This window comes from Nomia melanderi, chromosome 11 (assembly GCF_051020985.1).
Source record: "Nomia melanderi isolate GNS246 chromosome 11, iyNomMela1, whole genome shotgun sequence".
NCBI classification, from domain to species: domain Eukaryota; kingdom Metazoa; phylum Arthropoda; class Insecta; order Hymenoptera; family Halictidae; genus Nomia; species Nomia melanderi.
The window spans coordinates 5,564,428-5,582,653 of record NC_135009.1 but is presented as its reverse complement, the minus strand read 5'-3'; the positions used below and the strand labels follow the sequence as shown (position 1 = coordinate 5,582,653).

Sequence of the window (18,226 nt, the reverse complement as noted above, 5' to 3'; positions counted from 1 at the left end):
TATGAACTTCGAACACAAAATATTTTACTGGTTACGAGGTGTTTTAAAAGCAATACATAAAAATAACATTTTACTCGAAGGATAGCAAGACTATTTTTGGATTTGTTTTGAAATGTGTTTGTTCAATTTCGTTGGATCGATTCCGTGTTCACGAGTGAGTAGCAGTAGTAGTTTCGTTGACATGATGAATTTAAAATTTCATATTTGAAAGTACCAAAGCCTTTACAATATTAAGTTTTAGCAATTTGTACTGAAGATCGATTAAAATAATATTTTATCTTCATAGACAATATTGAATCTACTATTTCTTTAAACTGTAAGTTTTGAGTTCTAACATACATAAATACGTTCGGATGTGTTCAATACTTTTTTTATATATCAACAAAGTACAAATTTATACGTAATTTTTAGTATTATTTTTGTCAATCTCCTATTTTAACATTAAAATTACTAGATGGCTCAAAACTACACATTTCGATTTTCATTTTCTTCTTTTACAATTATTAAAAAGGTATTATACATTTTTCTAAAAAATTATCAAATAAATTCATTCATTAATATGCATTTTAGAACATAATTCAATCGAAATCTGAATGATTGTACTCTTAGAATTCGTATTACAAAAAAGATACAAACCCAATTTAACTGTTCAATACTTCTAACATTAAGTTCATAAAATTCCCAATTTCATACCTAAATTCTCAGCTCAATTAAAACGTGTTCACACCCACGACTAAACTTACGGTACAACCCAATGAATCTATGTACAACAAATATTAATAACGGAGCATTGCGACTGTGAACGCAAAACAAATGAATGAAAATTGTACCTTGGACAATGACCATTTCGTCGTATCCTCGACAGGTCCGAGTTACGTTTCAGGTACAAAGGTGCGAATCCGTTGGTTAGCCCGCTGGGCCCGAACTCGTCGTCTTTCTGGCAAGTATCCAGACTCTCAAAGCTGCGATAAGGTCGGAGCCGTGAGAAATGATCCACATTTCCGAAACCGTTCGGCAGGACTTTCTCGTAGTCCTGCTCAAGGCTATCCGGGGATGTATTTTCGGGATGAGAAGCATTCGATCTGTTCGAATATTCCAGTGAGTCAAAGCTGTAGCTGGAAGGCGACAGGGTGGCGCAGGTTCTCTCCAAAGATTCAAACTGCAGAAGAGAGCTTGATCTCGACGATGCAGAGGATCTTGAAGACCTGGGCGACGGTGGATAATCCTCAAACGTCACCTGGTGATCGCGATCACTGGTACCATTGTTCCTTCGTCGTCTCTTCTTCGGTACAACGGAATTGCACTCACTACCGCTACCATCTGAAACAGAATTTGAAAGAAATAGGTGGTTATTGGAGGTGATATACTTTTAGACTTTCTTGGTTGATGATAAACTGATATAGAAAAACATTTAAATAAATTAATTTAGTCTTAATGAAAAATTCTATGGCAGAATCAAGTTTGTAAGAATTCCTTGTTTATTCATGTTTATAAGTATAAAATTAAGTACTATATAGGACAAAAAGGAATTTGTTCTAATCGTTTAGACTTATCTTATTTCTCTAGCCATATAAATGGCAAACTTTTCCCAACGTCTTTATAAAATAATTTAGTTTCCGTAATTACGATTTGTCATTTATAATTAGCTAAGTATTGTAATGCACTAAGATATCGTTTCGCACTGCTCATAAAAATCTTCGCTCCCCACCAATTACACAGAGGCGTAGAAAACTATTCTAATCCCCCATTTGCTTAACGTTTGCAAGGTTGCATCCTTCATTTTGTTCCGGTGAATCCGAATTATCTATCAATCTTCACTTGTTCAAGAGAAGCAAGAGCACAAAAGAACGAAAGATATGACCGGGGTTGTAAGAAGAAAATTCAAGTGGGCTTTATAAATTAAGATCGCTAACGATGTGATTACAATATCGTGCTCGAGAGGAACACGCTGGAAATGTGTCATTCGGATCGAGTGGCGTTATCGCCACGACTCGTGTCGTCGATCACGTGTCGACCGACGGTCACGAAGCCGGCAGGCAACCGGTGACCGCATAACGCCGTAAGCGCTGCTTCCGGTTGAATGAACCACGGCTTCCTGACAAACGGTGGGGGCCAGCAGCGACCGCGTAAACTTGGTAGCGGGCGGCGGGAACGCGAGGATTGCCCGCGAAGACCCACTTCCGTGACTCGACTTCGTAAACTGGGCCGAGATCTTCAAACTTAACGCGACTTTTCGTCGAGTTTCTAATACCGTAAGGAATGATAACGCGACACGGTCGGACACTTCGGTTGATTATTTAGGGAGTCATCCAGCAGTCCAGACAGGAAATCCGTGCTACAATGTCGTTGCACGCGTCGCTTGACAAAACCATCGCAGAATATAGTTAACGGATTAAGTTTTATATATATAATTTAATTATATTATTTGTAGTTACATTATATTTATATGTAGTTTATATTTGGGTATATATTCACTAATACCAATGCGATTTAGTAATGTAATAATTACCACAATTAAATAATATTAGAATGATCAATCAGGCTCGATTCAACAGTACGTTCCACAAAAGTAAACATTGAGGATAATTAGGGGAAAAAACAATTTAATCAAAGTTTCTATTGTTCGCCGAGAAACAGTATTAAATTAAACATCAACGCGTTTGGAATTCCTCGCGAGTTGAACAAGAGTAATTGAATTCACTCCGCAACGCGTTCCCCTATCAGTTTATTTTTGCATGAACACATGCACGTGGAATTCAACGGCTAGTCCATGGTAATCCTATATGAATCACGTTGAAGGTGATCTAATATTAGATGCAACGGAAGAGAATCGCGTGTATGTTCGTCTCACGGAGAAACAATAAGACGTTTCCAACGTTCAATTTTTCGGAAAAAAAGTTGTAATTTCACGCGCTCGCTGCTATTTCACAATAACCAGAGTGTGGATTTTTATGCATTTATGGGAAACTTGAGAGTACAAACTTGCACAAAATGCACAAGGTGCAAAAACATATAAAAAAGATACGCAAAATGTAATGTTTTCATATTATTTATTAGAAAAAAAACTTTTTTTTATCGTAATTCTATTCTAAAGTTAATTTTTTTGAAGTTATAGCGTAAATACAAATATTGGACACTTTCTAGCCAGTCTTTGTACCAAAGATAATTTACTGTGGACTATTGTATTTAAATTTGTTTCAATTCATTGAAGTGCAAAATTAATAAAAAGTAAGAATCGTTACGCAAACTTTCTAATAAGAAACTAATAATACTATTTACTTGTATTATTCATATCTGATGATAATAAAAAAGATGGTGCGATCTGTATGAAATTATTATCTACATAAAAGTTTCACGGTAACGAGTAGATGTAAAAAAATCATTCAGTTTATTAATTATTGATTCAGAAAAAGAATTTAAATCGCAAATGAATCATAATTGCAACATAAGCAGGGAGAAATTTGCTTACATAACTGTTCAAAGGAAAAATCATCATGAATAAACTTGTATAATAAGAATAATGCATCTTCATTGCAGTGTTACAAAACTAGAGTGTAGTTTTACAAAGCAATAAAAGGTACACTAATAGGTAACTTTGTCAGTGTATAGGAATGCCACAACACAATATTATTCTTAACTCAACGGAATCTCTGTTTTTTACTTACTTGAAACGGTAAATTAGACAATAATTATTTTTGGAAAAAATGTAATCTTGAACCCTCAGAAATTCTTTAAAATCTTTAGTTTAGTATTAGTTGATATTAGGTTAGTAATTCAGTCATTTAGTTGTATAATGTTGACATTTATTAATAAAACTCTTCCAGTGGATTGACATCATAAGAACAAATAATAATGAAAGTATTGGTAGTAATATGATAGTTGTAACTATTTTTATCTCATGTCATGTAACTTCATAATATAGAACACGTTTATCCATAACACCTATATTTTTAATGATAATAGTTAAAATGAGTGATAGAAAGTACAAACTTTCCTATTTCAGAGATTAATGATAAAAGATCACACAGAATGTATGGGAAAGCCTTAATTGCACTAAAAGGTGGTAATAAATTCATTCAAGTAAATTAGAATACCTAAGATTAATTGCTAAGTATCCTGAATAGGTTTGAACTCAACCACCAATTAAGGTAGACAGAAGTTTCATTAAAAAAAGTGGCGAGAAAGACCTATAAGCTTATTTTATTAATGTACTCGATAAATAGCTTGAGATAAGATTCTTATCTAATTACTGTAATAAGTTGTTTGACACTACGTTTTCCATGATCGTCATTGTTCTTGAATGATTCATTTAAAATTCATCGAAAATAAGTGCTTAGTATGTAACTCATTCACTATCCCGTACAAATTCAAGACCTGTATAAAATAAAACTGATATAATAAAAAATAACCTGCTTTATTTGTTGAAAAATAAAAATTTTAGTATGTGAAAAGTATAAGAGAAAACTTTTTTTAAGTGCGGTGAAAAAATAATTTTACAAACTCCACATTTCAAGTAAACAATTTGAAACATTTTGTTTCCTTCGTATCATTTTAAAATTTTCTATACAATGTGTATTGAAAACAGAATAATATTAAATGAAAATATAATTATATATCATAATTTTTTCCTTAATTAGATAAAAATTGCTCTACATACTAGAATTCACTATAATAATGTAATTAATACAATAAATATATAATTAAAAAAACTGGCAAATTTTTGCACACAATTTACAAAAAAAAATTCAAGTTGATAAAGAACAAATCTGTTAAAGCGATTAATGTGAACTGCTATACAAACAGGACGTGAGTGTTATCTTGAACTAACACGCATTGCAAGAGAGAGCGCTACAATACCGAAGTGTGGAGTCGCCGCCTGGTGAACAGCAACCAAACATGCTCGCTCGTCAAAGTGATCAAATACTCGAAGGAAACTACGTATGTCGCGTTCACACGAAAGAACAATCTTGCAATGTAATAATAATAATAATAATAACAACAACAACAATAATAATAAAAGATTATATCAAATGTAAGTTTCCCTTATATAGTACGATTTTATTAAGTTTTATTAAGCTTATGTAAATTATTAAAAGTACAGTGGGTCCCGGTTAATCGGAACACATGGCGTACGTACTACTTTGTTTCAATAAAACGAATTTCAACAAATAAAGCCTGAATAAAGCGAATAAAAGAAGAAACGATTTATTTAAATATGTATGTATATAATTTATTAGAAAAAAGTGAATATTAACACATTTTCATCCGAAAGTGGAGGTGACGATCGTCGTGTGTGGAATACTCCGCTTACACATGCAAATGGATTAATTATTATCTTCATTAACACTGGATTTGCCAGGCGTATCATTTTGATCCATTTTCAACTTTGTGAGAGAAATTACAGAAACCGTTTACATTTTTTTTCTGTCACTTGTGCTGACTTTTATCCATATATCTCATAATTTCATTTATAAGATCATTGTGTATAATTATGTCGCTTTTTAAGTTGTTTTTTTCAAGAAAGTGTATGATTTTGTTGATGGGTCAAATTGATCTGTGTCGATAGAACTAGGCATATAAAAATGTGGGTAAACCTAATGTTAATATTATTTTTAATATTTATTTTATATCGATATACGTATATTTATTATTATTATATATTAAATTTCTAATGTTTCGTATTAATATATTATTTTTTTAATATTTATTTATTAATATTAATATTATTTCACAGTTAGTTAGCTTCAACAGCGATCATAGTGTATACTTATTTACATTCGTCTAATATTTCCACTTGGTGACCGAACGTCTGCAAACATTGATCTTAGAATAGTTACAGATGACTTATTTTCTCATCGATCGCTGTATATGCATCGAATATTGTATAACTTTTAGTACGTCTGAAATGACCGCTATATTGTACGCGATAGACATTTCGGTACTATACAAAATCGATCTATTTGGGGGTTGGATAATAAGATTGACGTTTGCCAGATTATTTGCGGGAAACTCCGTTCGCTAAGTACGAACTCGTTTCACGCACCTTGCCGCGTAATATAACACGTGGCAGCCAGCCTATGTTCGGAATTGTTGCCAAATTGACAACCGTCGGTCTGGTCCAACAGACCTGGTATTTTCGCACCTATTCCTGGCTTACTCTGAACACGTAACGATCGGCCGAATAAATTACGCGACGGTCGACAGAAAGTTCGACACCAGAGCCTTACACGTCGTTAACCAAGGGGACACAAAAAAATAGAGTTACAAACAAAAAGATAAATAATAATAACAAAATTTCTTTCAGAATTTCTAATATAAATGAACACATTGTTAACGCATGATGCTAATCGGCGTCTTTCAGTTCTCAAACATTGTTGATAGAAATTCCCATCCTTCACAGATACCGGAGATATTAATTGAAAATGTAAATAATAATTGATAAAGTTATTTAAGAAATTTTATTTCAGCACTAAATCTGTTTCGTAAAATAGTTAGACTTCTTTTGGACGAATAAAAAGAAACAAATTTTACTTTCATATAACTTCTGTGAGTTTTCTTATCAATCCTTTATGACGAAATGTTTGCAACCTGCGAACACCTAATGTTTCCATTATTTCTCGAATCTGCAATGTGATTTTAATTTGAAAGCACACTTTAATTATCTTAAAAAGTATTATTATCTCGAGACAACCAATGAATTCAAACTATTAAAGTGCATATTCATTACATCTAGAGAACAATATTTTGAACCTTTTTTAACTACTTTGGAAGAGACAGCTATGTGCCACAATGGGTTAAAAGATCAATTATACTATACCAAACATTTGGCATTAACATTATTACTTGTGTAGTAAAGTACGTCACTGACGAGATGGCAGGCTACCCACGAGCGATCAGGACCGAGCGGCAAGACGACTCTTCCACTCACAATGTTTGGGCCGCCTCGATCTTCAATGCATGGTTCTTATTGGCGCGCGGTAATACCAAAGGACGGGAGCGAAACTGAGGGCTACGGAGTAAGATGTAACGATAGAGAAAAAAATTGACGGCACTATGGACTTTGATCTCTATCGTTACATCTCACTCAGTCACATTTAGTCCCGCTTCCCTCCTGTGTTATTTTCCGCTCGCAAATAACGACCATTTAAACCTTAGACTGACGCTATGTTCGGAAGAGGCAAACGGTATATATAACTGCCGATCAAAAGTTTGAAACTACTTGATATGTAACAACACAAATTAAAAATTATATATCTTATAAATATAAGAAATAAAATAACAAAAATGTCCATGTTCCTTATCATACACAAAAATTCTCCGATAAAAGTTGCTTACATAAAATGAAAATTTCTCTTTTAACCGATCTATTGTTCCCAACAAATGTGTATATATACAACAAATAACATAGGACTAATTATAGTAGTCTTTCTCTATAAATAAAAGAAAACAACGTCGCGCTCTAACAGTTAAAGCAATGGATTAATGACGATTAATGCCGACTAACTTACCTGCCGATCTCTGCTTCGCCCGAATGTGGATTACGCTCTCGGTCTCTGAATCCGAGCCAACCCAATACGTTGTACCACTCCGATCAGAATCACTTTGTAGATCGTCGGAGGTCTCTTCTAAAATCGTCTCTAAAAAGTCGACTTGCTGCACTAGCACCGTATCTGAAAATCAATTCGAAACATTATTAAAATCACACATGATCAATCTGTTCCGGAAAAATTGTGACGATTTAGAATTGACTATTTCTCGTAAAATTTCCTAAAAAATATATTATCAAACAATTCTAAGCTACTTGTAAGTACACAAGGCGGTTTTAACATCCTTAGTTTTGTTTTCTACATTTTTCTTACGAATAGATGAATTTATTATTAAGTTTCATTCAGAAATGTGCTCTTTTAGCTTGTGAGTTGATGGAGCTAACGTGAAAGCTGTACTGTATGTAATACGCAATTTTTTTGCTGTACAAATTCACTTTAAGGCTATAATTACATGAGCGTTTTATACGCAGTGTAAATTTTTCTGGAGGAATAGAAATGTAAAGCTCTCTTATATCAATATATGATTTAATAGATAGAAAGAAATAAAGCAATACGAGAAGCAACAAAATTTATATCGAAACCGTTCAACGCAAATACAGGATAGCTTGACTTTTACACATATCTTTCATAGTAACATACTTGGCGAGATTAAGGAAATACTTATTTTTTTAGTAAAACATTGTCGATGTTCAAGTTATCGCAACTTCTTGAAAGGAAATCGTAGGATATTCCCACTGGGCTCAGAATTAAGGAGGCAAGGAGACTTTCAGCCACGATATTTCGGCCGCCGTGATTTTCGACGCATAGTGGCAGAACAAAACTGGCAGCACTACGAACTTTGATCTCTATTGTTACGTCTCACTCTGTCGCATACCATTTTCTTCCGTTCTTTGTTATTGCCGTGCGGCCAATGACGACCACGTGACGAAAACCGAGGCGGCCCAAACATCGTAAGTGGAAGAGTCCCCTTGCCTCCCTGACTTCACGCCGCGAGGAGTAACCGCCAGCACTTCTCAGCCGGAGAGTACGTGACCGCGCTGCGTCGAAGCTACTTGAATATGTGTGAGCTTGATAATGCTGTAGTCGTTGCGTGCGGCGTGTGAGCACTCCTTAGACCAATAGGTTTCCTGCCCTGGCTGCTGGCTATGACGCAGCATGTGAATTGAATGTGATCGTTGAATCCAAGCGTTGAATCAGTGTTCTATGTGAGCGTTGTTAAGAGACACTTCCGCTTAGGATTCGATAACTAATTTAATTTCCCGGCACTGAAAGATCCGGATCGAAGGACCAAAATGTTTTTTTGTAAACTTTTCTGAATACTCGTTTAAGTAATAAGGATGATTAGGGATGTTTATAAACAACACTGAGACGTAAAATGGACCGTATATTTTGATACGGTGTTTACAATGTTCGCCCCCAGAAAATAAAAAGAAGCTCTTTGGCTAAATGATGATCCCTTAATATCGAAAAATAGGATACCGCCAGCACACCAATCAGAACGCAGTATGTCGTTCCGAGCACGTTACTGACGCGCCGGCGCTACTATAACCTTCGAACTACAGTAATGTTCGTTTAAATTCCACATTTCGGGTCCCAGCAGTGAAATTTAACCGAGCAGAAAAACCAAGCGGTAGCTATTTGCTTACAGAATTGAGTTGAGCACAGTCTGACAGTGGCAGAGATTCGGTATAATGAACGAAATCGAGATCGATTGTTCGTATTCATTTTCTGTGCCTGTCTACTGGGATCCCGTTACACTGAGTTCGAGGGGGAAGAGTAGGAATGGTGCAGTAGAATTTAAGCGAGCATCACTGTAACTGTCTCCCAAGAGCGATCTGTTTCTCACTTGGCACTGCGACGCAACATAGAACATAGTAAAAGGAGGAAAATTATTTTTACGGAATATATTAATTATTTATTAATTATAGAATTAATAATATAGCCTCTCAATATGTTACAGAGAATTGTAACATTTATGTGTTAATGATAATAAAGTATCATTATTATGGGTGGAAGAATTAAAACTAGCTTTGGTTGGTAAAGTTGTGATAGATGAGAGGACAAATAACTGATTCATAATATCTTCATCTGTATCTATTATCCATTTATCAATTTTCTAGTTATATTTCATTCTGAACTATGGCCCAAAATACATAAAAGATAAAAAGCCGTACTCATTCCAAACATTCATCCGCTGATACAATATATTTCAAATTGTAACGAATGCACTGATAGTATATCACGTGATAGACGTCGGTTGGTACAACAACGAATTTATGTACTGCAACTAAACTGAATATCTCCTACGATCGCGGCCTGATGAAGGTATGAACCTGGTGTTAGACGTCGGGTAGGGTAAGTCGAGCAGAGATAGCCCACTTTTTTACAAAGAAACAGTGTATCATAGATATCATTAACACCTTAAGAAAAAAGAATACATTTAGAAAGTAAATATATGTAAAAACAATAGTTAAATAGGCTTCTGTGCAAAATTCACTATACCAGTGAAAATAATTGAAAATATGGATATTTGACAATCCAATTGTTACGATAAAATACTTCGAAACTTTTCTACCGTGTGACTTTATTTTCTGTGCATCTCATTCGAAATAAACACATTGGTTTTGTCTTATAACCGAATGAATCATGTTAAAAGCAAAAAAAGCCAGACGTATACTTTCGACCGACGGTCAGAATAATAACAGACAGTAAACAACTCCATTTCAGTTGATCTTATCTACATTGTTAATGCAAATCAACATTTTATCGGTTAAAACGTTCCAATGATACAGCGCATCTCTAATTATGTAACTATACATTACAAAAACAGTGCTAATAAACAATTCGACAGCTACATTAATAAATGTATGAACAAACGTATGTTAGTTTAGAGTTAGTAATAATGGTATATATAATTTAATAAAGCAAACAATAATATGATTACAGATGGCTCAAATTTTATGGTATCTGTTGTGGTTAAAAGATATTGATTACATCGAGACTATTCTGTACGTGCTTAGAAAGAAATATTAACAGATATTGTTTTTGCACGTCTATCACTACATCTCAACAGTACTGATGACTTGGGCAAGTGTAAAACACTTTCCCAACGGACATACCGCGACGATGGGCTTGGTGAAGTCCGCAATACACGTGATGATGTACACCTATTATTTGCAGTCTTCCTATGGTCCAGAAATGCAGAAACTTCTGGGATCAATTAAACCTGCGATTATCGCAGCTCAAATGGCAAGTAGATAAAGTACTTCGCAGTAAAATTTCATTTTATTAAAATCAAAAGAGGCTATCAGATATTACATGCTTCACGCAGATCACAAATAACGATAGTCACATGTCACATTATTATTATTATTAATACTTGCCTGCCTAAAAATTCCGACTGACCGAAGAAGCCTAATGGCACGTCATTAAAACGTAAATTAATAACTTATTTAAACCAAAAAACTGTTGGCTATTGAAAACCTAGGTACAACCGTTCGGTCCCAGTTGCACCGCAAATGTCTATATTTTAGTCACCCGAAATCGCAGGTATGTCCGTGACGTCTGGGAAATTCCGAAGACAAACCATAAAATTCTCCCTCTTTCGACTACAACTTACATCGAGTGCAACCCTCAATTTCGTCGTCGGGACGAATTAGCGTTACCCAAAATTCCTCCCACTACATTGAATTCATTGGACTAGCGCCCCTCTTTTTTCGCATAAGTTTTCTTTTTAGACAACTCTACAAATTCCAGACAGATAAAATCAAACCATTAAACAGAAAGTTTGTCACCCCGATCCGTCTCCGAAAGTTTGTAACGAATAAATATACTTATTTGGTTGATAAATAACTTCTATTTAAATTCTCACCGGACCGCCGTTAAACTAAATGTCGAGATATAACAGCGTGTATTAAGTTCTTACGAGACAGTTTTAATGTCAACAAATTTTAAGAATGCTCAAAAAATGTATTTTCTTATTTTTAGTAATAAACACATAAGTGTCTTGTTTATTAAATATTACCGCTTTTTTTGTAAAAATAACAATTGCAAAACAATCTTATAATAAATAAACGATCATAAGGATAAAATAATTATTCAGTGCCGTCGCTATTATGTGTTAATAATTCGTCATCTAGATGACCAGCCAGGATCAATTATGTATTTTCCTCATACCGACCCAAATCTACAAACAAAGTCCCACAAATGCATGTATAATTGTTTATTGAATAATATAATAATATTTTCCCTTTGCTGCTTTCAACTGCTTCTTTCTTCACTGCCCAATAATATTCAATAATATTGTTTATTGATTCAATGGTATAATGGTTTGAGACATAAAAGGTGTACAAGGTAGGGAGGTCGCTTTATGTGTTCGTTTTGTATTTATATTTATGTAATTCAGCCAAGAGGGAACGTGGAAAACTTCATTTACAGCTGTTTTATTCAGCTAACAGCACTGTTTATTCATAAAAATAAGAAAATACATTTTCTGAAGATTCTTATAACGTTTTTAATGTAAAACTGTTATGTAAAAAATTAATACTCACGTTATATGTAATCGTCGTGTGACTATCTCATGTATGACTTTTTTCCATTTTTCGATAAATCCTTTGATGCCATTTCCAAAAAAGTATGCTGGCTTTCTATTAAAAAATTCTTAAGAAACGACATTATTTATGCGATACCCTTACAGAAAATAATGTGTAAACACGTATTATTCACCTTTCACGTTACGACCGCCGGTTTGTGGATTAAAAGTGTACAAGAGCAAGGGGAGATGTCCACTCGCGGCATTCGGCTCGATAGTTATAACAGCTCAGGTTCGGCACGTCTTTGTTATTGGCCGTCTGAGTTCTTCGTCCCGCGACTCGGCCATCGAGAACGTTGTTGGCGACACTATAAACTTTAATCTCTATCGTTACATCTCAGTCCGTCGCACTCAGTGTCTCGCTTTTGTCCTTTGTTACTGCCGCGCTGCCAATAACGATCATGCATCGAAAACTGAGGTGGTCCGAACATTGTGAGTGAAAGAGTCGTCTTGCCGCTCCGACTTCTCCGCTCATGGGTAGTCTGACATCTCATCAGAGTTGCACTATACCTTGTGTACAGTGCGTTACTAACGTGAGCCTAGTATTCGATCACAAAGAATGCAATATGATATTACGAGTTGTGCCTGATGAGACTATGTAAAATTTTATAGCATTAGGCCGGGATTTTACAAAATTAACGCAATTAACGTTAGAAACCAAAAGGGAGGTATCAGAAATTATGAATATTGAAGTAGATGGCAACAATTCATGTACTACTGCGCAAGATATTCAAATTAACGAGAAACTCCCATACGAGGTACAACAACGAGTGCGAGATTTGTTCGGAAAATGTTATATTGCTCCACAAAGACCATCAAAACCTGCAGTAGAAAATACTATGAAACTCTTACTTACGAACGACAAACCGTTTTCATATAAGCCACGTAGACTATCATATGACGAGAAGAATAAACTGCGACCCATTTTATATAATTTACTCTCTAAAGGGGTTATTAGAAAAAGTACGTCCGAATATGCATCGCCCATCGTTTTAACGAAAAAGAAAAATGGAGAGATCAAAACGTGTATAGATTTTCGAGGCGATCCGAACATTGTGTGTGGAAGAGTCATCTTGCCGCTCCGACTTCTCCGCTTGTGGGTGGTCTGCCATTTCACCAGAGCTGCACTATACTTTGTTGCAGTACGTTACTAATGTGAACCCAGCCGGCCGACGGTTCAAAAGTGAAGAGGGGCAAGGGGAGACGTCCACTCGCATCACTCGGCCCGATAGTAATGGCGGAATTAATTTCGGCACGTTCTTGTTACTGGCCGAGCAGCGAGCTAAGGTGGAGCTTGCGGCCGAATCCCTTTGACCCTTTTAACTTTTGAGCCACAAGCCGGCTGAGTTCACGTCAGTAACGCACTGTACCTTTTAAGTCTCAACCTCATACATATATTTGTGGGAAAAGAATATTCAGTTGCTGTTCACATATAATGACGGTCATATACTTTATGGATTTGGGGCAGTATGAGGAAAATATATTGATCCCGGCTGGTCATCTGTATGACGAATTATTAACACATAATAGCGATGACACTGAATAATTATTTCATTCTTATGATTGTTTATTTGTTATAGGATTGTTTTGTGACTGTTATTTAAAAAAGATGTATGTATTTTAAATAAATTAATAATATATAAATATAAATAACACCAGGCTCTACTTTTAAAAAACAGTTTGTGCGTGTAATTCATTATAATGACTACAGTCATTAATAACGGAGTTCTCACACGTTTTGTATTATCCTATAAGGTATTATCATATATTGGAGACTATCGACAATACTGATTGCTATTTTGTTGTCCATGCATGGTCGAAATTGTATATAAAAATGCCCATTGTTCCTTTTTTATTCTTTTCATATATTTTTCTGTATAGAATTATTCCACTTCAGTACCATCGGTTTCTAAATGAACTGTACAGAGTGTTTCAAAAATATATGTCATGAGTATCAAAGTGTGATTTTACACGTTTTATTTGATAAAAAAGGATGTAATAAAAGATGCTTGGTAAATTCATTTTGACCTTGAGAAAAAGTAATTTAAAAATTGCAATTGTTTATTGCTGCGAAATTTGACTCAATTTGATACAAAATGAAGTCTGATGACCTATAATGTAACAGGAGAGGAGGCTGGACATCGCGGCCCTTTACTCTCCCATCAGAACTTCAACAGCCATTTGCAAGCAAACTACATATCCATTTCCGACCCACGGTTCCTTACAGGCTACTTATACCCGCAGTGAATAGAACACAATGCAAGGATTCAAAATTTTAATCATTTTTTCATGGACAGGATAAATTTTGCGAACACTGACTTCATTCTTCTTCATCGCATGAAAGATGCAGAATCAAGCTGTGATTGTCGTGACATGAATCTTGAAACAACCCATGCATCACTGACATGTATCAATGTATACAAAGTGTCTGAGGTTTTTGCGGAACAAACGTTGCCAGTGTATTCTATACACGAAAATAGAAATAAATGTTATATAAAAGTCGACCAATAGGGCATTATTGAAAGGTTATAAAACAAACAGAAAAACCTCAAACAGCCTGTACAAATATACTAGTAATAAAATGGAAATGCTTTATACAGAATATTGGTTATAGAATGAGGTAATGAAGTAAATTAGCATATAAATCTTAATACAAAGGAGTAGTTGCAAGAGATATTGAAATATATACTTCATTCAATAAAATATGCGCATCAAAACACTGGTGGCTTCTATATAAATAGGAGGAAGGTTCTCAGTCTTACAGCGCCTTTTACCAAATGCGTGTTCGCAATCAGCAATTATAACTACTTGTGTCAAGTTTCCAAAGAAGATCGGTATTTTTTCATATAGTGATTCAAGAGAATTTCAAAGTCATATATTACAAAACTAGTCGCACCTGACAATAATTATGGGTCTAGCAGAGATTTATTATCACTATAATACAGAGCTTGCAGGTGAGTGATAAGATATAAGTATTAAAATACGAGTAACAGCACGCTAAAAATCGAACTAGTATCATTTTCAATCCTCGATTAAGATGCAAAACTGTGCACTATAAATGGATACAATTTACTACACAATACACTAACAACTTCAATTTAACTTTTCAATCACTTTCTTTCGAATAATAATATTAACTACCCAAGAACACCGCTCTTCGTTTTATAGTATCTATATACACACCATTTGAAACAATTAGATATTGAATAAGTTATGTGTTATAGTACTGTTTTTAGTATTTAGTAGATTTTTGTGATTATTGTTGTAGTGTTGACTATTTATAAAAAATAATAGTAAAATAAAATACTATTTATATATATATATTACCAACTTATTTTTAGACGTAGTTAAATAAAACAAAATCATTCGTTAATGGGTTATTCACAGAATCAAACATTGTTTCACAAGTTTTTAATAGAACTAATGAAATCAGTAGACACCTACACTGATTTCAGACACTTTCAATATATTAGATCCGGCAAATCCATATAAAATATTTTGGTAATATAGTAATTGCGAAGTAGGAATAACTGAATTGTATGAGCATATTGTTCTTCAACTTTATACATGACAAATAAAATCATCTTTAATATAATTTTAAAAAGTCGGCTTTCAATCAATTTTTGACAGATAAAAGGACAAATGACTGGTTCATGATATCTTCACCTGTACCTTTTTTACTTTTGACGGCTTTGTACTTATACTTTGTTTTGGACTTTGGCCCAAAATACATGAAAGATAGACAGCCATACTCGTTGAAAACGTTCATATACTGGTATAATATATTCCAAATTATATCAAATGCATTGATAATATATCACGCGTTCGACGCCGGTTGGTTTAAGGATGGTTTTCTATTCTGCAGAACAATAGATTACTCCTTCGATCGTAACCCGTACAAGGTATGATCAGAAAATTTATTTATTAAGCTTTACTTGCCATTAGGCAAAAAATAAAATATTATTTTTTTTTGTCCCACGGTGTATATTATTTATTAATCTACATATTAAGAAATTTTAATTAATTTAATAATTAACTCCTACTTAGACCTTAGTTTGATCCTCAGTTGCACCATCCATGTACCTTTTTTACCATATCCGCAAAAGTGCACTTGTTGCTTTGTCGTCAGTAAAAACTTGTTTTACGTCATATAAAAAATAATGTTAAATAAAAGAAACATTATCCACGCAACTTTTCTATTAAGATTCGTTCCTGAATTGATGCAGTATATAAAAAATGCGAACATTTGAAATCCCAATTTTTTTTCTATCATCACAATTAGAACAAATCTAACTTGATGATAGTTATATCGATAATGCAATAAAAAAATTAAGTAATATAAGTTTCGTATTTTTATAATTACTTAAAGGCCTAAAAAATTGTCTAACTCATACATAATAAAATGAAAACATCTTATGTCACATGTTATATCAATCAACTAAATAACAATATAATTGCAGCTAACTCAAGTAGCATGGTATACAATGTGCTTAAAAATGATCGATTACATCGAGACAATTTTGTTCGTGCTCAGAAAGAAAAATAAACAGGTTTCATTTTTGCACCTATACCATCATGTGTCGACAGCATTTATAGTTTGCGGAAGTGTAAAATACTTTCCCAATGGACACGCCATAACGCTTGTTGTAGTGAATTGCGTAATACACGTGATAATGTACACTTACTACTTGTTGACTTCGTATGGTCCGGAAATGCAGAAAACTCTGGCACCATTTAAGCGTATGGTTACTATAGCTCAAATGGTAAGTAGAGTGAGGGTGCGCACAAAGTAATTCGAAATCAAATCTAATTTCTTTTGAACCAGAAAAAGTTGTTGGATATTACATACTTTGGTAAATTTTTAGTTGAGCGGTTTATTTCAGTTTTAGATTATTCCGTTACAGTTCATTTTTTGAAGCTACAATTTATCGGTAACTTACAAGTTTCAGTCTTTTATGCGAAATAATACTAAACAAATAGCAAAAATCGAGAAAAGCCGCTAAACTGTATTATCAAAATACAGAAACAAATTTTGGTTTGTCCTATACACAAAGTGTACAAAATTAGACGTCAGGAAATATAAGGCATGATTTGTCAGGAGAAAGTAAAAAGTAAAACTCAAGAGAAAAGTACTGTGTCTTTTCTAAGTTATTAACGACTAAAACCCACCAATACTGTCTTTAATTCACAGAATCACATTTTTAAATATATACAAATAATGATCTAAATAGATTAACATAGACATAAAATACCTATTGACAAAAATTGTACTTTTGTATGAACTATCATAAAATAATACATTATAATACCGTTCTTATAGATCGTACTTTTTTCTCTTAAACAGGCACAATTCATAATCCTGATAATATATATGATGCAATCGTACCTTCCCGGCTGTCCCGACACGGAGATCGCATCTGCCATCATGATCACGAATTTATTAATTAATTTCGTCTTATTCTACAACTTCTACAAAAGGACTTACACCTCTCAGAAAAATAAAGGAAATTGAATAAAAAGGTTATTATTATATTGACATTTTTGAAGGAATTAAACAACTACCGAAACTGAGAGACATCACTAAAATAAGTTTTAAATACCAGTTTCCATCAAATTAGCAAAACTATGATACTATGATTCCTGAAAGTTGCTAACGTGAGACTGCCATAGCCATTTGTCTAGATTCCACGAATTATTTATTGCTCTAAATTAAACTAAGGTAAAATAAACTGTACATATTATGTATGTGAAAAAACAGTAACGCAGAGGAGTACGATACAATATTGCACATAAAACTGAACAACACTGCTTTTAAATTGTTGGCTATGTGCAACAATATTTCAATTGAAATAATATCATAATATTTATTATTACACACTAAAATGTAATGATTAGTTTTCTATTATCTATTTATTGCATACGTTTTATAGGCTATATATAATATTATATATTTATTATATACTACACATGTGCGGATATACGTATTAGAAGCACATTATCAATAAAATAGCAATATGTAAAAGAGTGGCTTGATATGCAATATTATTTATCTAATGATGAACTATTTCATATCAATTATAAATAGAAT

At 33.8% G+C, this 18,226-nt stretch overlaps 2 protein-coding genes across 12 annotated transcripts in view; one reads left to right on the top strand and one right to left on the bottom strand.

Moving 5' to 3' along the window:
• LOC116435221 (uncharacterized) overlaps positions 1 to 18,226 on the bottom strand; it is a 136,759-nt gene that overhangs the window by 89,398 nt on the left and 29,135 nt on the right. For all 11 annotated transcript variants that reach the window (XM_031994586.2, XM_031994587.2, XM_031994588.2 and 8 more), the window contains exons 3-4: positions 7,509 to 7,670; positions 831 to 1,320 (exon numbers count right to left, since the gene is read on the bottom strand). In XM_031994586.2, coding sequence (XP_031850446.1) covers positions 831 to 1,320; positions 7,509 to 7,670 — 652 coding nt within the window. The remainder of the gene's footprint in view (positions 1 to 830; positions 1,321 to 7,508; positions 7,671 to 18,226) is intronic.
• LOC143175091 (very long chain fatty acid elongase 4-like) lies at positions 15,047 to 17,027 on the top strand. Its single transcript, XM_076372212.1, has 4 exons — positions 15,047 to 15,092; positions 15,769 to 16,040; positions 16,599 to 16,901; positions 17,004 to 17,027. The coding sequence occupies exons 1-4, from the start codon at positions 15,047 to 15,049 to the stop codon at positions 17,025 to 17,027; spliced, it is 645 nt and encodes a 214-aa protein (XP_076228327.1).